The following is a 24170-nucleotide window of genomic DNA, read 5'->3' as shown; positions in this document are numbered from 1 at the left end:
ATTTGGGTCAAAGGGAAGAGCCTCGAATCCAGATCTGTGGCAGGCTGAATTTAGTTGGAAAAACTGTGACTATTCATTTTCTGCAGATGATAACAACAATAAAACTTGCAGCATAAGAAAACTTTTACTTCCTGACTGTGAGGAGAATGTTCATTGGTATGAGACTGTTCAATGACAAAATAAATTCTGTCCACAAAGCCATCTGCCATGCTCTACGTGGAAAAGCAATGAAGCTGAATAACGCTAACTGATGCTTCTAAGAGAAGATAACTTACTATGTACTGTTACCTAATTTTTTTTTGTCTGAAATGTAGCAGCCTGTTATCTTGCATTCAGTAGTGAGGTTGAAACCCCGAACGGCTGTAACATGCCATCACCGCTAGAGACACCAGGTGCGTTTTCAATGACGATGTTCTTCAGTTATCTGGACATTGAACCAGCTGTTTAGAACACTGATTAAAAGACTGAGTCTGCTGATAGAAAGTAGTTTCATAAATTTTCTAGTGGCTGTCTCTCTATCCCTCTCTCATGCACACACCCTGTTTGAGTACAAGCCGATTTTGAAATTGGTATTGCATCACATATACAAAAACTGATTATGTTCAATTTTGGAAGCTCTTTGGTAATTTACTATCTATTTTGGAAGCAAAAATTGTTCAACTACTTACATTGCAAAAGTGAAAAATAACTTCCAGAGTTTAAATGTTGTTCATGAATTCTACTGCTCCTTATGAACAAAGAACTCCTTTTATATATAAAATACAAACTCTCTTTAATGTATTGTAATGTAATAATCATGGAGAGGAGTGTTTATAGAGAGCCAAAACTGGTAAACCACAATAAACCGGCAAAGGGATTGCAGGCATTTCCATTCATTTTGAACATGAACAGAATGCTGATTAGGGTTTTCTAGAAAACAATAACTCCGTTTGCAAAATATTTCAGGCTTTCAACGTTTCTATCCATTTTCATACACGTTAACGGTTTCAGACTGTTTATTTTATAAAAACAGAGAGACTCTCTTCCCCTATATTCCATCAGAAGGATAACTATAGCACCCAACATGGATATGACACACACAAGCTCAGACGTTTATTTTTTTCACTTTGGGATGCCTCCAAACCTGAATTTCCCTCCATTCTGAGTGAATTCTTTAATCACATGTCTATTTCATGGTTTCTCTCAAAACTTTTCCATCTTCCATTTCTGTCTCCTCAGAGAAATTTCATCCAGACTGTTCCAATGTCCAGGATGAAAAGATTCATTCAATCTACTGTATTTCCTTAAAAAGGCTCATTAGATATTTCAGGTATGAAAAGCAGCACAGAATAAATACATTTAAGTACCATATAGGTGACTTTCATACACTCTTTTGAGTTTTATCTCTAAGTGTTCATTTAAAGCAAACACCTTATCATAAATATTCCAGTAACATTAAAAACTCCATATGCAAAGGGAAAATTAAAATAAATACCTATCTCTGGAAGAAGACAAGGTCCACAATATTAACCTCCAGACTAACAATAGACAATGCTGAAAGTTTTCTTAATTTTTTAATGAAAATATTGGATAAATGCCTGTCACTCAGTGAAGTACCACTCAGATTAGTATGCTCAATATATAGACAGTTTTAGGGGTAAAGCTTTAATATCTGACCATGGAGGAAACCTGGAGAAGTTTACTGTATTCCACATCTTGCTAATTAGATTTTTTTTTTTTGGTTGGTTGGTTTATTTTTGGGGTTTTTGCAGCTTCTTCAGAAGGTATGAAATGCCAGGTAGTGCTACAGACAGAGAAGTGGTTTGCAAGTTTGACAGAGTACAATTCCTATTTCTGAAGTGCATGCTCACCAGATCTCCTGTGTGGACTGCGCCGCATGCAGCTTCTTACCCTGAGTAGTTTCCAGCTGTTCTCTTAACATCTGACACAAACAGTATTTTGTGTTGGTGTAGTGATTATCATATCTTACTGCCTGAAGGAGAGAAACAAAGTATATAAAAGCATACCAAACAAATTTATCTTGTATAATGCTTGTGTCTCTTGACAAATTTCAAAACTGTTTTTGAAAGGCAAATCACAACGCAGAATTTCCTCAATAACATATTCAAGACTACTCATGTGTGTGAGTATATTTTAATTATTTTGGCATGCTTTCATGCTCAGAAATTCAAATTATTCATATACTTAAGAAGAAAGAGTTGACCAGTTTACGTAACTGACTAGCAGTGCACTGACTTTTTAATGACTAGTTAATGGCAGTTCAAATTCTCAAAATCAAAAAAAATTTTAACTCATGACATAATCAAAGCCACAGATTTCTGATTAATTTCCTACTATGTCATTAATAGGATTGTGTATTTTGAATAATAGATGTACTTTATATAAAATAGATAAACTTTATACAATAGATGACTCAATGCAGCTATAGTATTACAGTACAGCATTACTTCATTGGCAAATCATTCCCTTTGCTTCCCTGCTGTTAAAAATTCTTTACAGTATTTGTGAATAGAAATTAATTTCTAAAAATTGATCTAGCAGCAACTGAGTACTTAATATTCCTTCACTTTTTTGTTCAGTATTATTTGCTTTTCGAATATATATAGCTTTTCGAATTCCTAGACATTTTTAGATAGCCTTGTAAGCCTTATAAATGTTCCCAAGAAACTAGGGCTAAAAAGCATGGTACATAAGTAAAGAATGATTAGGAAAAACTGGTTTTTGAATACAGATTTCAGAACATTTTATTCTTAACAAAAGAATCCAGAGGAAGCAGTGGTTGATTTGCAAGACTCATGTCATTTGCAGTATTGTTAAAATATCCCCAGAGCCTAAGTGTTTGAAAGTAAGAGGAGTTAAGATACTGTAGTAAGATTTGGATTAACAATTCTAAACAAGGTTAACTACAAGCAAGATTTTTCAAAAACATACATATTTGATGTAATCTTGCATGACTTCCTTCAAGGGGACAAAGCCCTCTTTTCTGAAGATAGATGGGTTCCACATGGCAGCACGAGCTATCATTACTGATGAGGCAGAGGTTGCTTTCTGGAAGGTCTCAATGTCCATGTATTCTTTGATGAAGTCATGAGATCCTCCACTAGAATTTAACATCACTGTTACAATCATGAAAGTTTTATTTGCTATTACTTGTACTTTAACACAGACTTGTACTTTCAATGTGATATTATATTATCAATGGTAGAAGAGTCTATTTAGAATATTATCTCAAATCCAAGATAACAGGTCTGAGAGTTTTATTAGCAGTGGCTCATTAAAACACTGATCATAAATAGTGTTTTTCAATACCTGCATACTTCTCTTTAAAATAGAAGACTATATATGAAGAAAGAACATAGTTTGTGTTTTACACACTGTATGCTTTCACTTAAAGGATAAGGCTCACAAAGAATCACTTCCATAGTGTTTTGAAAAATGACACCTTGTGATTGCCAGTTCTGTAACCTTCAACTGCACTCTAATTGTGTTGCCACAACTAATACTGAAAACAAGTTAAGTATGGACAGCATCATTCCACTTTCACTCTGGCACTAACATATGGAAAGTAACGGCAAGCAGTACTTCTGGATCAGTTACAGATCACTTTAAAGTTAAAAGAAGGTTGCATTGAACTGCCTCTGCTTTTAAGTCAGCAAGTCAGATGTGTTAGTAAGCAAAAAGAACATTTAAAACACCTTTTCTTTCTCAAAGTTTCCCTTCACAGCATCTTTTATATATAAAATAAAAGTTGGATTTCTGAACTATAAAGTAACAGTATGATCTTTATCCCTTCAAAAGTAGAAACACTGCCAAAACCAAAAACCAGAGAATGATAAATTACTTTAAAACTAGACACTTCTATTATGAAGACAGAACAAGCAAGCTTTCTGCACTAATGAATATTATTCCATAAACACAGTACCATTCTAGAAATCATAGTATCGATTCAAATTTTCTTGCCTTTTTTTAGTAGCAGTCTACTTCCTTTCACTGATTCCTTATATTTCCTGACCAAGCTTGATGTATAAGTGGCAAAATTCTCAAAATATTAACCAAGTTACAACAGGGATCAACTAGGATGGATCAAATATATTTAATGAGCAGGACTCCAAGTTGCACATTTACATTTCTCTAGAGAGGGAAAGGTTTCACTAAGTGGATTTAAAATAAGTATTCCTTTCAGAGAATTCATTTTAAAAAAAGGATTATTAAGGTTAGCTCAGCATGTTGGGATACCTGCAAAGAAGTAAATTGATATAGGGATTACTTAGAAGCAATTTATTAACAATAAACCTCTGATATTTTTATATCTTAATTGCACACTTCATCATAGGAAGTACTCGTACAGAGCTGGCATTTCTCTGACATGCATAAAATCTAAGAAAATTGTTAGCCTCATCTTTTAGCTAGGCAAACAAAGGATTCATGGCAATGCACAATGTGAATTCTGCTTGCTTTTTAATTCCATATTGTTTAAAAAATTATTGTGAAAACTAGAACGGGGATGAACCACTTAGAAGTGGATCAGCAAAGATTATAAGCATTGAGTATTTCCTTTGTCCAGTATAGAAACAGGTCTAACAGCAAAAACCGTGACTTCCAATGTATTTTCTACATAGAAATGTGATGACGAAAACAGTTCTGAAATTTCTGATCCAAGTATATAGTTTGCAGAAATGCAGCTTTTCCATGAAAAATCAAAATCAATGAAGAGAGAATTTCATCTAAGGACACTGCTTCTCTGGCCAAGGATATTCTACTGCAATTTACAAAGAGGTGAAACATCTAAAGATGTTGGTCAGAAAGATCAGATGCAATTCAGGATGGTCTGATACTTTCCATTACCTCTGCATCCAAAATTGCTCTTAAAACTTACCTGTTTGTAGCTAAACTTTTCAGAGTTCTTTATTTTACTATCACAGAGTTACTGAAGCATCTGTCAATACAAGTAGACAGATTCAGTGGCATCATGCCATACGTCTCGACCCTAAGGAGGTCTTAGGGAAGATATGAGGCCACAGAATATAACACTGATTGTGAGCAGTGGGAGAGCTGATCTCCAAGATACACAGGGGTAGGGTTATAACCAGTCACTGCACAGGGCTTAAAACCATAGAGGATTCAACTGCTGGATGAAATCAGAAACAACTTGCATAGGAGAAGATTGTGACACACAAAAGCAATGCTTTTTGAAAAATAAACAGAATTTTTAAACTAAAACCTGACATATGGTGATATTCCATAAGGCCAACTTTTGTCACTGCTACATCTATTCAGATTTGATCTTTGGTAACAGGTAATGTTGCATTCACCCTACATGAAAGATACTTTTCCTGCACTTGCAAGTCTTAAGCCAGGTACAGGTATTTGGCAGTAACAGCTGATTAGTCCAACTTACTTTGCTATTACTGGAATAGAGACTGCTTCAGATATGGCTTTGATCACATCACAGTGGACAGGGTGCTGAGGCCTCTCCTCCTTCTTCCTTTCCAACAAACAAAAAAAAGAGAAGATCAAAGACTTCCTATGGGATTTGTAGATATCTGAATCACAGCAGACATGACTCAAGGATTATTGGGATATACTTATTTCCACTTATTTACTTTATGTAGTTGATGTAATTTTCCTTTTTTTTTAACACAAGAGAATTGTTTCCTATCAAATACATTTTAAAACATTGTTGCCTTAATTCCATATTCAAATAAGCAGCATTTTTTAGCTACAAAGTACGCATGACAAATTTAGTTTTATTTGGTCTTAGAGACAAAAATTCTAGACAAATAGCAGCAAGCAGTTCAATTTCCTAATTTCTGGCCTGATTTTCTACAACACAGATTTAGTTAACAGTTGAAATCAGAACCACACATCATATGTAGAGTATACTCTAGTCATATCTTCTTGTGCTACACTCATCACCAAACTTTAAAAAAATCTCTCCTGCCTAAAATCGATTTACCTTCCATGGACTGCAATGGCAGCAATACCAGTTTTTTCTATTCTCTTTACCAGATTTACAGTATCTTCAACCTGAGAGATAAGAGAGAATGACATGATTTTAGTTCAAAGAAAAAGGAATAACTATCATATGATCACTGTACAAACAAACGTTGGAAGTCTTTTATCAAGAGGGATATAGTTCCTGTATTTCAACAGTAACTCCCATCATACATGACCATTTAATATATCGTTCAATTAAAGAACTACATTTATGGCAAAAGTAAGAATCTATTTTCAATAATTCCTTGAAACTACAGATTGCAGACTTTCTCAAACCAGGTAACGCAATATTTTCCAACAGGTTTTTAGACTGTGATTTGAAAAGGATACAAAACACTTGATTACCAAGTCCTCTCTAATGACTACTCTGTACATTGTAATCAAAATGCATCTTAAGAAGAGGATGCCTTCTGAAATCAACGCAATCACATCTATAAAGAATCCTCTCAGATGTGGCTTAGAACAGTTAACTAGTATCTAAAAAATACTAATGATATTCATACATGACCAGTGAATCAAAAGATAAAGGAGAAAAGGGGGAAGCCCCTAGTATATCTCTGAAGAGGTAAGACTGTTAAAAGGCATGAAGAAATTTGGCACACTGCCGCATTAGCCCGTCTTATGCAGCTTCGGGGAGAGGGCCAATGCAAAAAAGATAAGGCCAATTTTCTTTTCAAAAGCTGAAGCATGTTCTGTGGCTCATCACAATAACAGCATGTTCAGTCTTTGAAAAATGCAACATCCACCAGCTGGCATGAACATAGAGACAGAAGCTCACCTGCTGTTCTGATGGATGACATGTTATGCAAAAGCAGCTTGAAACAAAAAGGAAGAGGCTCTAGGATATTTGTAGCAAATAAAAAGGAGATGTGCCAGTTCTTTGATTTAATACTTCAGTACTTCAGAAGTAAATGATCTTAGGCAGAGTAACTGATTCTATTCATACAGGCTTCATTTGTTCATTTAATCGTTCATTTAAGTGCGTGTGTAAATGACTTTTCAACAATAACTTGCTCAGTTACAACTCATCTATCCACAAAAATATCTATCCAGGTCATATGCAATCACAGTATCTAGGCAGGTAATTAAACACAGAATTGCAAAATAATGTCATTAAAAGACACATCATCTCCTGGAGGTTTAAAAATATGTAGGGAATCCAACTGAAAAAAACCCAAAATAGTAAGGAAGCTACAACAGCTGTAAAAAAATAACCTATGTATTTTTACTACATTCTTAATAGTTAAATTAGAAAAATACCAACAAACCAAAATATAACAGCTTTTGCAACATAACAGTCTTACCAGCATTTCTTTGAAATGAATGATTGTACCTGAGAATCTATCCAGAATAAAAAGTCAGTTCTAATTGCAATGAAGTTGTTGCTTCTGAGAAGGAAGATTATGAACCTTTTTGTATAAGCTAACAATTTCAATACTTAGATCTATCAAAGAGTTTCTAAAAAGGCTGCAGAAATTGTTTTAAATTCAGGTATCATTTATAGTATTTATTGCTATCATTGCATGTTCAGTAAATCATGAGTCAAGTAAGGCAAAATTTCCTTGCATTGTAGAATACAAGTAGTTTATAGAGCACAGGCAGTTTCTTTTGTAAACACTAATTAATTAGTGAAATCTTCATTGTTAACATGAATGTTTTAAATTGGAGAAGTAACATTAAGGCTTAGTCTTCGCAAGCTTGAAGTTCAAGCTTCAAGGAGACTGTCAAGAAATTCAAAGTTCATTGCACTGTGCTTACGTACACATGATATTACCCTCAGTCAATTCCACATTTGGCAGTCTTCTGAAATATGAGTGCATTTTTCCTTTTTATCTTCATTTAGTGCCTATCCACCAGCAAAAGCTTTGGGATTAACTCAGTGGGTTATAATAAACAGGACTAAAATACTTTTTTAACAGAAGCATTCCCATTTGGAGTTCAATGGAATAAACCATGTGTAGACATGTAATGTTCAGCATTTTATTGAGTTTTTAAATTAGAGAGGAGAAACGAAGTTTGGCATCTGATATGAGCAGCCATGAAGGTGACTGGGTTGGAAGGGGAAAATTACTGATAGGAAGAAAATATTTCTGAAAAATAATGAGAGAAAAAATGCTTGCCAGCCTGAAAACCATTAGCCTGGGAACTAGGCCTATGAAGCAGAAAGATCCCCAATAAGTGCAGCTGAGTAGCTAGAAACCAGAGACTTCCTGAGATACCATTGAAAAGTGCAAAATCAAGGAACTGTATCAGCAATGTATCATTTGAAATGTAAAAAACAGTCGGGAAAAAAATGAAAAGGGGGGGGGAAACACCCTGAGAAAAATAGAATCTCTAACTGCCACTGACTGTTCTAACTATAAGAACAGAAAAGCAGTCTGGAAGAAGCAAAAATTGGTCTGGAAGAACACAAAACAATAATCTATTGGCTGCCCCAGGTGAAAAACAGGAATTAACAGCATCTACTGGCTGCTCAAGGGGTGGTGTCCCACACCCTCTTGTGTCTCTGTAACATAAAAATGACTTAGATTTCATCCAAAATGGAGCTTCTCTCTCCAAAAACTTCCCATGCTGTACATACTTTTCCTACACAGGTTGAAATCTCTACATGAGCTTTCTATGAAATCTTGGACTCTTGTCAGGGATGCCTGGGTGCCTCCAAACTCTGTAACAGATCATCATTGCAGTGAGTCTCTGTTATTTTATTGGTCCCCCTCTGGGCCTACTTTTGGGGTTGGTTCAGTTTGCCTTTCTACTTCTAGGATGGTTGGGTCCCCTTCTGGGATCAGTTTGCTCTTCCATCTGGGATGGTTTGGCACCCTCCTGAAATCTGTCTATGCACTTGATACCAGTACTATTACTATGAACATACATATACACATGCCTACAAGTAATCTATCAAATATATCTACTGTTACATTATTGGTAAGTTTGCTTCACGAGTGGTAAGTTTGTAGTAACTTGTAATAGTGTATACCTACTTGGCTGTTGCTCTTATTGACTGTTGCTATAACTGATCACTGCCATATTAATCATTGCTGCTATACTATTGATTGTTGCTACTAATCATTTGTAATAGCTAGAGGTAGATATACCTACATCTATATCTTACTTTATTAATTATAGGTATATTGTCTATGATGATTTTTGTGGTATTTGTTTTAATCTGTAATACAGTTGAGAAATTTAAATACTAAAAGCCTCTGTATCCTTGTGTACCACGGAATCCAATGAACCCACAATGATGATCTCTATACAGCCACAGGTTAGATAACCCCTTAGGTTGTGACAGCATTCCAAACACAAATTATAATTCCAAGTGCTATTTCATAATAACAGGTCTAACATGCGAATATATTAGAATGCTATATATTCTAATTGATTTTAAATCACAGAAATAAACACCCCTAAACACTTCAGGATAGCAATTTATCTTCTTACTGAGGGCAGAATGCGGATTTTGCAGGTTACTGGTTTACAAATTCCTTTAACAAGGGTAGTCAATATCTGGAAAAAGAAAAAGAAGACAAAAATGTGATCACAACAGTGACATTAATAAAGCTCTCCTCCTTTCTCTCTTGAAGATAAAAATAAATTAGAACAATGTAACACTAGTTACTATCCCTCTATAAAAAAATCTTTACATGCTAGACAGACACATGCAGCCTGTAATTGAGTATATCATTCCATCCAATAGATATACAAACCTATTTCTAGTATAAGCCATTTTTATTTCCACCTCTATAGGTACATCGGTGATAAAAACAAGACTAGGGAAAATGTGTGCCCTTTCCAGAAGGAAATAGAAAACCTGGTTACCCAGGATATGGAGAAGGCTGAGGTACTCACTGACTTTTTAGCCCATCTTCACCATCAAGTGCTCCAGCCATACCACCCAAGTCACAGAAGGCAAAGACAGGGACTGGGAGAATGAAGAACCCCCCACTGCAGGAGATGATCAGGTTTGAGATGATCTAAGGAACATGAGGGTGCACAAATCCATGGGACCTGATTAAATGCATCTGTGAATCCTGAGGGAATTGGCAGATGAAGTGACTAAGCCACTACCCATCATATCCAAGAAGTCGTGGCAGTCTGGTGAAGTTCCTGCTGACTGGAAAAGAGGAAACTTAACCCCACTTTTAAAAAGAGAAAAAAAAAAAAAGAAAAAAAAAAAAAAAAAAAAGACAACTGGGGAACTACAGACCAGTCAGTGCCACCTCTGTTCCCGGCAAGATCATGGAACAGATCCTTCTGGAAACTCTGCTAGGGCACATGCAAAATAAGGAGGTGATTTGTGACAGCCAACATGGCTTCACTGAGGGCAAATCATGCCCGACTGATTTGGTGAACTTCTACAACAGAGTCACAGTGTTGGTGGATAAGAGCAACTGACGTCATCTACCTGGACTTGGGCAAACTTTCTGACACTGTCCCATGCAACATCCTTGTCTCTAAAGTGGAGAGACGTGGATTGAACAGATGGACCAGTCAGGGGATAAGGAATTGGCTGGATGGTCACACTCAAAGAGTTGTGGTCAGTGGCTCCATGACTGAGCAGAGAGCAGGGACAAGTGGTGTCCTCAGGGGTCAGGGTTGGGACCAGAGCTGTTTAACATCTTTGTCAGTGACACAGACAGGATTGAGGCACCCTCAGCAAGTTTGTGATGACACCGAGCTGTGTGGTGTGATCGACACGCTGGAGGGAAGGGATGTGCCATCCAGAGGGACCTGGACAGGCTGGAGAGGTGGGACCGTGCAAACCTCATGGAGTTCAACAGGGCCAAGGGCAAGGTCCTGCCCATGGGTCTGGGCAATCCCAAGCACAAATACAGGCTGGGTGAGGAGTGGATTGCGAGAAGCCCAAAGAAGGACTTGGGGTTATTGGTGGATGGAAACTGACTGTGAGCCAGCAATGTGTGCTCAAGGGAAGGGGTTCTCCCCCTCTACTCTGCTGAGACCCCCCTGCAGTGCTGCGTCCAGCTCTGGGATCCCCAGCATAAGGACACCGACCTGCTTGAGCTCTTTGTCAGCGAGTGTTGGGATAAAACAAGAGGTAACAGTTTTAAAGTGAAAGAGGATTTAGATTAGACATAAGGAAGAAATTCTTTACTGTGAGGGTAGGGAGACACTGGCACAGGTTGCCCAGAGAATTTTTGGATTCCCCCTCCCTGGCAGTGTTCAAGCCCAGGCTGGACGGGGCTTTGAGCAACCTGGGCTGGTGGAAGGTGTCCCTGCCCATGGCAGGGGGTTGGAACTAGATGATCTTTAAGGTCCCTTTCAACCCAAATCATTCTGATTTTTTTTTTTTTTTTTTTTTTTTTTTTTTTTTTTTTTTTTTTTTTTACAGAGCAATTAACTGCTGCTGGAGTTTCAACACTGATTTTAATGAAGTGACCAGTAAACTCTGATAATTTCAAAATAACATGCTAAAGTGTTTCATTTTCATGCAGCTGTTTTCACAGTCGTCTTATATCAGACTTGTGAGATTCTCATGAAAACTAAATGCAAGTATTCCCTAAAAACTTGGTGTTTTTTTAAAAAAAGAAAGCCTTCAAAATGGAAAAAAAATGGGAGGGAAATGTAAAGCAACTTCATTGAATCTTCTAACAGAAAACAAAAATTGTAAACTGAAGTCCACACTTAATAAAAAGCACATTTTAGTCATTAAAAAAAAAAAATAAAGAATAAGCAGACAAATAAGCAGTAGTTAGTTTAAATGTTTAAGAACTGAGCTATGGAAAGAATCTCCTTTCCACAGGCTGAATTTAAATCTAACAGATCATACTTAAAAGGGCTGTGTAATGGCCTATACACGTTTAAAACACTGTATGACTATACAATAAGTGGTACCAAAAATCCAATAGCTCTCTAAATAAAAGAGTGGAAGCCAGCTGATCTTGACTGTTATTAGAAAAATACCTGGGTTTTAACTGTTTTCTGAGATATTATCATGCATGTTATTCTGAGTACACTTCCCTTGTATAAAATGGATGCAACTGCAGGTAAATGATTTCTTTCAGAGTTGTGTATACCATGAAACTTGAATTTTGTTTACTGTTACTGCACTTATTAGATCCCCAATACAGAAAGAAGCTGTTCTAGCTAGAACTTACAAGTCAGAACAGCTGGTAAGTAATTAGCGTCACCTTGCACTGTCTACTCAAACCTTTCCTCAGTAGAGTTCTCTCAAATAGAACAGTAAGATCCAAGAAAACGATCTAAAACCCCCCTCTCTTTAGTATTTTAATTTGCATTATTTTTAGCATATAAATCTAACTAAAATTACATCATTTCTACTGTATCATCATTACTATAATATTTTTCTTACAGTAGCATTATCAGCAAATCTGACAAGTTTTCAGTGTCAGCCTCAATCACGGTTCCAATGTGAGAACCAAATCCTACAGTTCTTAATCATAAACTGGATTTGGAGCTGTAATGTCAGATGTCTTTTGCAGGCTATGAGTTTACTTAAACCTTTGCAGTTGGCTAAGAGTAATTTTCATGCCTCAGATTTTGCTGCCTATTAACATCTTAAATTGAAAAGAACAATTTTAGATTTCTGAACGTCATGTTTCCTGCTCTTCCAAAGATCAAAACAGAATGTAATGGTTGTAGAGGGGAAGGGAAACTCTTAGCAGCCAGATGTACAACTGCCACTTATCCCTGTGAGAAATATTTTTGCCAGATTTAGTTCTAGCCTGCTAAATATTTTCCTCTCAATTCCCATTCCTATTTCTTTGTCTCATGCTTCATATATTACAATTATGGATGGTATCACCCAGCTTACCTAATTCATGGAACACCATATAGGCCTCAAAAAATTGAGTTCTGGTTCCAGTTCTGTTGCCTGTTATATGCCTGCTAATAATACAACACCTAACTGATTCTGCTTTCTTTTTTGAAAAAAATGAGACTGATACACACCTTGTCTAAATATGCTTTGAGATCAAGACTGGATCACTCGTGGTTTTGCTTTTCCCATCAGCTAATGAGAGAGTAATGGATCCAGTCTATTTGATTTAAACTCTTGCTTTGGCACAATTAATAATGCTTCCAGTTGCTGAATGTTCATATTTATACACCTTGGCTAACAGTGTGGCTTCTGACACCAAGAGACCCTTACATTAGGCAAAAGGCTAACACTCCCTCATGATTTTAACTTTGATGACATGCTCTTCTAATGGCACGTCATCAGAGAATGAAATACATAGTGCACAACAACCTGTTTTGCATTTCTGATTTTACAAAGAATAGTAACTAAGCAATGGATCAGCCTCTTGAAACTGTAAAAGTCCTACCAGCCTATAAAGCTGCATGTTTTCACCACAGTCAGAGGAAGGACTTACAAAAGACTGAGTCAAGATCCATTTTAGACAGAAGGAAAAAGCATGAACTGAAGGAATCAGAGAGTCACGCAGATGAGTGAGGAGAGTCTGGTCTGTTCAAAGAACCTAAATCAAAGAACCCTTAAACAAAACACACCCAAAAGCCACATGGAAAAAGGCAGAGCAATGCTTTTGGTAGTTTTGTTTTGTCCAGATGTGCATACTTTTGATGGTACAAGAAATAAAGGCTAACTACCTTGAAACATTTGCCACTGTGTACCATGATGCAGTTATTACTGAGAAGTGAATTGTAAACTAGAATTGCCCATAGGAACTCTGAAGGAGAATACAGCAAGTGACTAAAAGCTAAGGGGAAGCAAGACAAACTTCATAGTCAACTCATCTGAACTATGAAGAATCAGGTCTTCAAAGAGAAAAAAAAAAAAATAAAAGAACTATATGCTAAGAACGTTCCTGGAAACCCAGAGCAATGTCTGCACTCTGTTTAATCTCAGAAAGTTAAGAAGTCATTAGGAAAAAAAAAAAAATTAAAAACACATTACATATCTATATTACATACAGACAGATGCAACTTTTTCATATAGGTTCATACAGATTTTATACATATAAAAAAGACATACATCTATATACATATATATGTATGAACCTTTTGCATACTAGTTCACATAGGGTTTTATACAGATTTACATATATGTGCATATAAAACTCCTCCCTCTGCAAATATAGCGCCATATTGTGAAAGTTTTTAAACTGAAAAGGAAGAAAGTAGCAATTTTATAGGCCAGACAATAATGAGAACTAGATCAGGATTATTTATCCATAACCTTAATTTCAATATTTAAAACTGATTATTCCACTCTAGCATCTACTAATTTGTCTTCTATGCACTCATTCCTGCTTCCAGTAGTACACAGTACAAAATACTTTCCAAGGCAGTTCAAAACCCACAAGGTGATACTTACAGACTCTATTTTGTCAGGATCAGATAGCAGTGCTGCTCCCATACCTCCCTGGGAAAATATACAGAAACAGTTACACACCACACGAACATATTCTTCAACTCTATTTTGCCTAATAGCAAAAGTACAATGTTATATTAAGAAAAGGGGGGAAGGAAAAAAATGGCAAAATCTAACATGTAGGAGTATTAGTGAAAACTTCAGTGAAACATCTCCTAGACCTGTATCAGATTAATTAAGCAGTAATTCAGGGTACCAATTTGCTCCCCTTACTTTATGAGGTGGACAGGATTTCAAAAAGTCATTTTTAGCAACTGTTATTATCCATTTTCTACTCATTAAGTGACAGCTGAACAGATTTATTGTTTTAACATTACACATCACATTCCAGAGGTCTTGCTGTCAGTAGTTTCTGTCTACACACCGCATTTAGACAAACAAGCTTGGACAAATTAAGTGGCTATATTGGACACAAATTAGGAACACTTTAACAATTTAATATTTTAGCTGTTCTTAGTGCACTATTTCATCTGCATATACAGATCTAGAGGCCAACAGGCAGACATAAGAAATAAGTTCAAAACCATATGAACTTTTTTGACCCAAAACTACTGTTGGAGAATAATCATTCACCAGCGTTTGAATTTTTTATCTTTCATCCTAGTACACGGTGGATGTTTTGGTGTTTTGTCCATAATTATGAGTCCGTGGAAGGATAAAACAGTTTTCCATGTAACTAGTTATAATACAGAAGAAAATAGTATAGATTAAAGAAAACATTACTGGAAATATCACCAGAAATATCATATGTACATATTTATATGTGTGTATATATATAGATAGATATTAATTTAATGATATGTCCTCAACACGACTACAGTTCCTTCCACTTTATCTCAAAAGCCATCTGGCAGAAAACAGGAAGTTCAGAAACAACAGAATCTAAATACATAGATACAAAGACTCCAGAACAGGGGAAATTAAAATTTGGGTTTTAAAGAATATGAAATATTATTTTCACTATACCTCACTTACCTTGTAATTTTCATGTTACAATTGAAAAAAAAACAGTTAATGGGATTAAAACAGAAAAAACCCTAGAAATGTATGTATGTGAGTAAAATTATTCACAAGTTAGATGGAACATATTAGAAGAATTTAAGTAATTACTCTTCAGAGTGCAAGCCAACCTACAAAACTAAGTAGTAGTGAAAGAGAAAATTCCCCTATAAATTGAACCATCCTATGCCTGTCTTGCACCATTGCCTACTACTTTCAGCACTGACCATCATCAGATCCAGGCTGAAACACTGAACTGTTGAAGTGGACATACTAGATACCTAAAAGGTGTCCAGCATTCTTACACACCTCACATGCTCCAAAGGAAAAGCAACCTTTCTGCTGGAAAGACATTGGCCCTCTCTATGTAGAGCCATTAGAGCCTTTTCATTCTTCTCTTTCACAACTCCATGACACAGTCAGTCATTTTATTTCTTCAGGGTGACGTAATCTAAAATATACCCTTTTCTAGTAGTTTTATCAAAAGCTACATTCCATTACTGGAAAATGAATCCATTCAGACAAAGCATTCTTTTCTCTTGGATGAAACACTGAGAAAGTAGGACAATATACTTATGTGGGGTAGAGTCTGATGGTATCATGCAAGTTACAGGCACGTTTGGCAGTGTCAACTTTGGCCGTTACTATTCCTCACTTTTAACAACATTGCTTTCACGCACCAGATATCCCCTTTCAATCAGCCACGTATTTATGCACCAGATACAATAAACTCCCACAGAATTCTATTTTTTTCTACTGTGAAAGGGGAGAGGGGAGGGGAAAAAAAATAGTTTTACTTGGTCCACAGGCAACTTAGTTTGACAAGAGAAAACACATAAGCTCCATGAAAGCTTAGGCTGATACTAGGAATTAGGGCAGATCTCAAGTTAGCATTTACATTTGTGCTCTTACTTTAGTAAAAGGCCAGTAAAAAGCTTCCAGATGTAAAGAAAAGTAACACAGGATTAGGAACTGAATGTACTGCCTATGTGGATATATTGGGTTTTTTGTTTAAAGGATGAAGCATTACAGCTTCACATGACAGAATTTGCCCCAAATGCTAAAAATGCTGACACTAGAAAGACTAGAGGATAGAAAGTTTAAATGCAACAGCCAGGGTTCTTCCCCAGAATGAAATTTTAAGTCTTTCAAGTTGAAACTCTTTTTCTTTGACAGCGAGTATAAAATTTCTCTTATCTATTTCGCATGAACATCTGACATCCAAATGAAGCTCCATGGTCTGATTCACTGATACTTTATCTATACACTAACTAGCTTAACAGTGCTAACAACCAGTTTGACTACTGTTTTAGCCAGACAGTAGAGCACTAGTTTAGAATTTCATGTGCTTAACTTTAGAAAAATTTTTTTAAAATAAACTCATCTATCCTCCTCACTGAAAACTGACCAACAACTGAACTCAGCATTGCTAATTTGCAAATTTTTACTTGCTCAGATGACAAACTGTGATTTCCATTTTTACTAAGGCTAAGCAGAACATATTTCACATAGGCTAAGCAGAACACATTTCACTCATCCAACAAATTAGTAACCTCAGGAAAACAAACAAACAAAAAAAACACCCCAATTTATTTTATCCCGTCTTACAGAATTTACTTTTAAACGCAACATACAGCTTAGTTGTCAGTTTTCAGAATTCTAAATAGCTTCAGTGTTAACTTCAGACAATAATACAATTTAACAACCTATGTTTTCCTAAAAATTCTGTGGTTGTCTTGACAGAAAATACAATCATCACTTGCTCAGTGGTACAAACTTCACACATGCTTACCCACTCAGGGTATGTTTAATTATCTAAGGTATGTTTAATTACATGACCAAACCTATTCTTATGGAAAATGTCTAACAGATTACATTATTCTACTGTATCAGGGCCATGACACCTTCAAGACTCTTGTTTATTGCAAAAATAAACCCGCAAAAAAACAACCCTTAAGTTTATCTGCATGAAAATTTTACTGCTTGAATTTGTTCAACCAAAAAAACAGAACAAGTATCCTGCACTCCACACGTCTAAGAAAAAACTTATTTAAGAGTAACCAAAATCCACTTGCCTTAGTAGAATATTCTTTTGGGCATCCCATGTTGATATCAATACCGGCTACATCACTCTCTCTGAAAGAGAAGAAACAAACAATTAAAATTTTTTCAGCATATTCGAACAAGAATCAGGAAACAGACATCTTTCCACAAAAGTTGTTCCATCATCATCAATTATTAAATGAAAATTTAAGGTTAAGCTTTTATTTGAACTTCTGAATTTTTAGCTTCTCACTTTTATATGTTAGACATTTATTCTGACAGCCATGTGAAGATCAATTTGTCCACAGGTTTCAATGACCAGTGTTCTGCAGAAGCTGAAAAAATTAATCTTAAATATGTTTATATAGGATTAAATATATATAAGTATATCCAGCAATAAATTCACCACTGTTACTAAAGCAAGTCCTATTGAAACTTCCATCTATTTAAAATGGAGGCTTAAAAAACAGCTTTTAAAAAGATTTGAGAGACACTTTTCATTTCTGCACAGTAGTTTATTGTGAAACCACGAACGGTGGGAGACATTTAGGCATATTCATCTTACTTGCAGCTGTGCAATACCCAGGGAAATTTCATATTGGAGAGATCAAGGACACACTTACTGCACTAGCAAGAAGCCATCAATCCCAGTACAGAATTTATGCAACTGCTGCTTTGAGCAAGAACTATTTTAAATAGAAGTTGCAGTTACACCATTATACCACCGGCCTTTTGAGATGCTACGCTTCACTGCGCAGCTCATACAGAATTTTTCTTGGTCCTATCAAGACCTACCCTGATCCTCTTAATCTTAAAAAAACCTGTCTTTCACAATAATTCATCTTTACAAAATACTCCAAACAAACCCATGGTGGGAAGGGGGTGAGAGAACATGACTTACACAAGCTTGGCTACCGCCAGGGCTCTTTCAGCATCTGCTGAACCCTGTGGGTAAAACAAGAGGATATACAATTATAGAATATCATCAAATAAATTTTAAAAACGTGCTCACTTGTACACACGTAGAATCATATTTGTTCTGAATATTTAGTATAAAGTGACAGAGACCCATTCACAGCACAACAGATATAGATAAAATATTTAGCTAAAGCATGTACTAGAATCAGCCACTGAATGACAAAAGATGATGCAAAAAGGGATCTGGAGAGGCCTGTCCACCCTCAGCCTACAGCAGTACCAAATGTCCTTAGCCCATAACCGTTATTTATTTATCATGTCCTTAAGAAGCTTCACTAATAACAATTCTACAGTCTCTACAAGCAACCTATTCCAGAGCTATCATTACCCCTGAAAAAGGTCTTTTTCAGTATCTAATGCAATCCACGCTTCTCCCTCCCTTCAAGCCCCATCAACTCTTGTCCTACAGAGAGTGGTCTCAAAGAGCAAATTACTATCTTTTTCTTTCCAGAAGCCTTTCATCCATTTGTGCAATGTTAATGCACACATTAATCCTCTCTTATCTACACTAAACAATGCCATTTCTTTCAGTCTTTTCAGTGAGACTGTTTACAGGACACTGCAAGACTTACATACAATCAAACATCAGCATAATTTATTTTTGGTATCTATACATTTAGAAACATATCAAAGATACCCATTACAAAAACAAGCTACTCTCATAGAGCACAGAATTCATCTTAATCACCTCTTCTGAAAACAGCTGTAAGGAGATCTTATAATGAGACATCTTGGTCACATGTGTACCAACATATATCCAAATTCTGCAGCACATTTTGTCTGAAACTTTACTTCCACCTGAAGCATCAAGAAATTGAGTCTGCAATATAGAGGTCTGCTTCAGACTTTGATGTTACTAGCACTACCTTGTTTAACTATGTTATTAGAAGAGTATTTGCAGTTGGTTTCTTACCATTTGAAAGACAACACAGTGCCTCTCCCTTTCACAGGTTCTGAAAACAACCCTTTCGTTAGGTGCAACAAAGTCCACTGTTTCAAGTACTTCTATATGAAATCAGAAACAGATAAAATAGACAAAGATTATATACAAATGTAATCATAAAGGAAGACATATGACTATGCAACTTGTATATAAATGAAATGCTATCAAATAAGTCTTCCCTGAACAGCAGAACTAATGATACACTACCTCCTATATGCCCTTGCAATACCTTTATTGCACATTGGTTTCCCCCCATAGTACTCCCTAATCATCCCCCAGCCTGTTTCCTGGGCAAGGATCAGCACCAGAACAAGTCTAATGATTAATCAACCAGAATGAATACAACTACTATTTTGGTGAATGGGTAAGAGGGGAACTAGGTGTGTAGTGGACTTCTGTTCCCCAACAGGGACACTACAAGCAACCGTTTCTCATGACACTCAACTGGGGAGGTCTCAAAGATACCTTCTCAAGAACTTGTCTGTGAAAATCCTGTTAGGCTGAATCTAGCCAATGGACCTCAAGTTAATAAAACAACGATAAACAGTGAGATCTTATATATCTTGCTTCCTTACTGCAGTAAACTAAAAGGTCTATATATTACAACGTAACAAAGAGCTTACATTTATAAAGACTCATTATTGAATGTCTCAGCTGCAGTTCAAATTAATTCATTTCTTGGATATTATCAAAATTTTCTTGAAAAATTGTTTTGTAACTAATATTAGTAGTTTTGCTCAGAAAATTAGATTTTATATTAGCACATATATATGAAAAATTTCCTGAAAAAAATCTCACCAAGAGTTTTTTTACCGTTTTATTCTTTATTACAATAGCATATGAGGACAACAGAGAGGCTGAAGCCAGTATGTAGATATAGAATTGAGGAGAGTTACCTGTTAATTACAATTTTATTATTTGTCTTTTTAACTCACATAAAACTAATAACTTTACATTTTAAACAATTCACTGGAACTTCAATGTCCTGTCTATTCCAGCTACTAGTTTCTTTTGCCTGCTGCCAGGAAGCATAATGCTGAAACATTAGTAATGAATATTCAACACTAATCCCATTTTTTCTTAACAAAAAAGAGAAAGATATAATGCCAGGAGCTAAAAATTATAAAGCCCTTCACTTCAGAAGGCCTATGCCTGCACACCCAGTAACCTTACCTGCAAAGGCTTTAACAGAAAACTCAACAAATCCTTGTAATAACCTCAGTGGTGAAGAAAGACCTTGTGTTAGGGTCCTAGAAAGAATAACTAACTGTCAGTTACTAATACATAAGCCTTATCTTCCAAAAATGTTTATGGTTTTCCTAAGGGACACTAACTGAACTATTGAAATTCCTTAAGAAGGACAACTGAAAGTTTGAAACTGTAGAGCAGCAGACAGGTGTGAAGTAGTACTTGAAACACTCATTTTAAGTCACTAGACACAATTTCATGAGATTATATGTACTGATACCTCATTGTAATAACTAGAAAATTACTTCAGAGAAATAATTATATTTTCTCTTAACTAGAAAAAATAATGCTTACAGATATTAGTAAAAGAAATGCTATACTTGCCATTCATAACCCTCTTACACTGCAGCATCTTTAAGTCAATCAGCTCCTGAGAAGAATAAAAATATCTCCGTGAGTTGAAGTGTTTAAACCACCCAGCTCTAAACAGTTGCCCATTTTATTAATTAAGAATAACTATCTGGAGGTACCAAATAGAGAAAAAGAACGCAAGTGAAAACAAGAGTTTAACTATGCAACACACTCAACTAAAGTTTCAAAATACTTATCTAGAAACCTGGAAACAAAGCAGAACAACCACCTAGTATGGAAGGGGAAGATAAATTAATGCTATAGCAACAGACCACTTCAAGAATCAGTGTAGATTCGTACTGGCCAAACGCACTGGTGAAAAAAACAGCAGTACGAGACTTTAAAGACCTCTTTATCTTAATCCTAAATTTTAACAGTTCACTACATTTGTTAAAAGACAAAATGAAGCTTTATGCTGACCATTACTAAAGAACCTAATACATAGTCACCATTCTTTGTGGTTTTCCCTTAGAAGAAACTCAGAACTTCAATCTACACATATTATTTTAACTGCAGATTTATGCAATTCAATTTATTAAGGACACAAGTTGAGTCATTTTCTCATATGTATCTTATCAACTTGAGTATAGATGAGCTTTAAGGCAAACTGGCTGCCTTTAATTGTCAAAGGGCTACAGTTTGAGCCAATATAATTTGTTAGCTGTTGAAATAAATATGCAGCTGTTAATCCAACTGTTATACAAATTGAGGGGAAAAAAAGGACTATGCTATAGTGTTAGTTACATGAAGTTTGGTGTACTAGAGAATCATTGTTTTATAAGACAAGATTTAAAACTTGCCAATTTACAGGTAAAGGATAAAAAAAGCAATAAATTAACCTCAACCTGTCTACGCTATACTATAGGTCTTATGAGCAGTGCTTCTAATTTAAGCTTTTAATTAATGTTCCTCTTCAGGTACTATTCATGTTAAATTCTGGAACACCTTCGAGTTCCAAAACGTTGAGAAGATTGTGGGGGAAAGGACTGGAAGACAAAGGGATAAATTAGAAAGTTTTTACTATACAGAGATTAAGTTATCTATGCTGTTCTGTTGCCAAACAACTGTAGCATAACTGCCTAAAACAGCTCTATTTTTTACTATCTTGTCAGTTTTTAAGAAAACCTATAAAGTATGTTTTTTCTGATAACATCTACTAAGGCAGATATCTAACTGCAAATAGTAATTCATGTCAAAGGCATCTTAACTCTCCTGTTTCTCAACAGCAATGTGGAAAAAAGACAATATAGGAGACCTTATTTATGAGGTAAGATGAGGAAAACTATAACAGGTTTTGGGCTATAGGAGTAACTTTCACACTGCAAGGTTTGTAACATACTGCAACTTGTTAAATAAGTTTAAGAGTGTCTCTTTTTGATGTACTGTTTCTCTGGAATTGTGACAAGAAGCATATGTAAAATAGAAATTGCTTTAGCTATACAGTTTATACTGCTGGATTAAATAACTTCTCATACCCCGTGACTTCAGCAGTAAGCAAAGCAATACCTTTACACGCACAGTTTGTTGTGGATTTTGCTTGTGGTTTTTTTAAAGAACACACACAACAATTTCTACAGTATTGTCTTCCACTAATTTACCATACAATGGCCCTGTCAAATCTCTGGTAAGTGAAATCCAGTAGCTGCTCCGTAACAAGGTTCTCTGCTACTATAAAGAAATGTAAGAGATACTGGAAAAAATACAAAGGCTGTCTCAAGCCTGCCTTGCTTTTAGTGTTTAAGACTTCTAGATTTTCTAACTCTGTCTGATTTTTCTATACATGATCTACAATTAGTCTCTCAGGGAATTAAAAAAATATATATTCTCACTTAATCCCATGTAAAGCAGAGAGGTCATAATTCATAAACTAGGAAACTGTTATTGTTTGTCAAAGAAAAAAACACCTTATTACTCCCACTTTTATGAGAGACAGTGGTAACTATTCTACTGAATTTTAAGAGTTCTTCTGAATCATCCAGGAATTCTTTCACATGAAGCTGATACAACTAATTAAATATCATTTGTAATTCTAGAAGCTAGAGGCAAAAGGTGAGCTGTGGCAAAGATAAAAAAAGCATATCATCTCTCCGAGAATAATTTCTCATTTCTTCTCCCTCAAAACAGGCAGTGAGGTAAGTCATGACAGAACTGCTGTGAAGATTCCTGGAGAACACTGTAAACAATTGATTCCAACAGTGTTTCAGCATGTTCTATGGGTACAGATCAAACATTCTCCAGGAAAGCCAGTATTTAAGCCATGTTTACATTATTGTTTGGGTTTTTAAGCCTTGGCTGAGTCATATAACTTGTACCAGTGCTTACACTTGAGAAGTGCGAGTAATATGACAGAAGGGGAAAATGAGAATACTGATGCACTGCAACAGTAAGGATAATGAAGACCAAGTACCTTAAGTTACAGAGCAGTCCAACCATGATATCTGCAGCAAACTGGAGTCTTAACTTCAGGCAGCTTTAAGAAAAGTGGTTAAGCAACAAGGACAGTAGTGCTGTGAGACACATGGATGCTCTGGGATAGCACAGCAGAACTAACTGGGCGAGAGGGTAGGTCAGTCTAAGACTTCCTTCAATGTTATAACTCTACTCAAAAAAAAAAAAAAAGAAACAAAAAATTCCAACAAAAACCAAAACACAGTAAAGTGTGAGGAAATTATTATGGTGAGTGTCTTGTCTAAATGAATTGAAGTTATTGAACAGTCTTAAAATATAGGTTTGGCATAACTTGAGGACGGCTCAAAATGAAACACCTTAAACCATGGGAACTCTTCTTTCCTCGTTTGTTCTAGTGAAAAATGCAAGTGAAAAGAACTCCTACAAAAAACAACGTCCACTTGTGCTTTTAATAATAATGTTATCAGTTAAGGCTGCCTCATCTGCTCATCCTTCATACCTCACAGTACACGATATCAGCACCATAGTCCAGAGCAAGAAGGCGCATTGGCAGTGTTCCCACCCGCACCATTGGCGCCAGGATCTTTTTTCCTCTAAAACACAGAGGCGTGTTCACCGTCATCCCTCTTGCGGCGCTACCTGAAAGAGAAAACCAAGGGGGGCAGCCGTGGAACGCAGCTGCCGACGGGCGGGGCGGGGAGCAGTGGCCCTGCCATACCTGGCAGGGCTCCCCTAGCAGCTCGCAGGCCGGCGGCAGCCCCACCGCTGCTCACTCAGCGCCCGCGGCCGCGGCGCCAGTGGAGCCCTGAGAGCGCCCGGCGGGGCGGCCCG

General features: G+C 36.2%; 1 protein-coding gene across 2 annotated transcripts in view; it reads right to left on the bottom strand.

The window, feature by feature from the left end:
• Positions 1-24163, bottom strand: part of DUS2 (dihydrouridine synthase 2) — a 28440-nt gene extending 4277 nt beyond the window's left edge. The window contains exons 1-12 of one of the 2 annotated variants that reach the window (XM_026856686.1): positions 24058-24163; positions 23839-23978; positions 20904-20949; positions 19302-19393; positions 18312-18355; positions 17443-17503; positions 14312-14359; positions 9439-9504; positions 5957-6027; positions 5399-5485; positions 2932-3100; positions 1851-1972 (exon numbers count right to left, since the gene is read on the bottom strand). In XM_026856686.1, the coding sequence (XP_026712487.1) occupies positions 1851-1972; positions 2932-3100; positions 5399-5485; positions 5957-6027; positions 9439-9504; positions 14312-14359; positions 17443-17503; positions 18312-18355; positions 19302-19393; positions 20904-20949; positions 23839-23961 (929 nt within the window). In that variant the 5' untranslated portion in view covers positions 23962-23978; positions 24058-24163. Of the gene's footprint in view, positions 1-1850; positions 1973-2931; positions 3101-5398; positions 5486-5956; positions 6028-9438; positions 9505-14311; positions 14360-17442; positions 17504-18311; positions 18356-19301; positions 19394-20903; positions 20950-23337; positions 23401-23838; positions 23979-24057 lie in introns of those variants that run through there. The other variant, XM_026856687.1, reaches the window with a different exon arrangement.
• Positions 24164-24170: the final 7 nt, after the last annotated feature.

This window comes from Athene cunicularia (assembly GCF_003259725.1).
Source record: "Athene cunicularia isolate RWA chromosome 11 unlocalized genomic scaffold, athCun1 chr11_part1, whole genome shotgun sequence".
NCBI classification, from domain to species: domain Eukaryota; kingdom Metazoa; phylum Chordata; class Aves; order Strigiformes; family Strigidae; genus Athene; species Athene cunicularia.
This window is presented reverse-complemented; position numbering and strand designations above follow the sequence as displayed.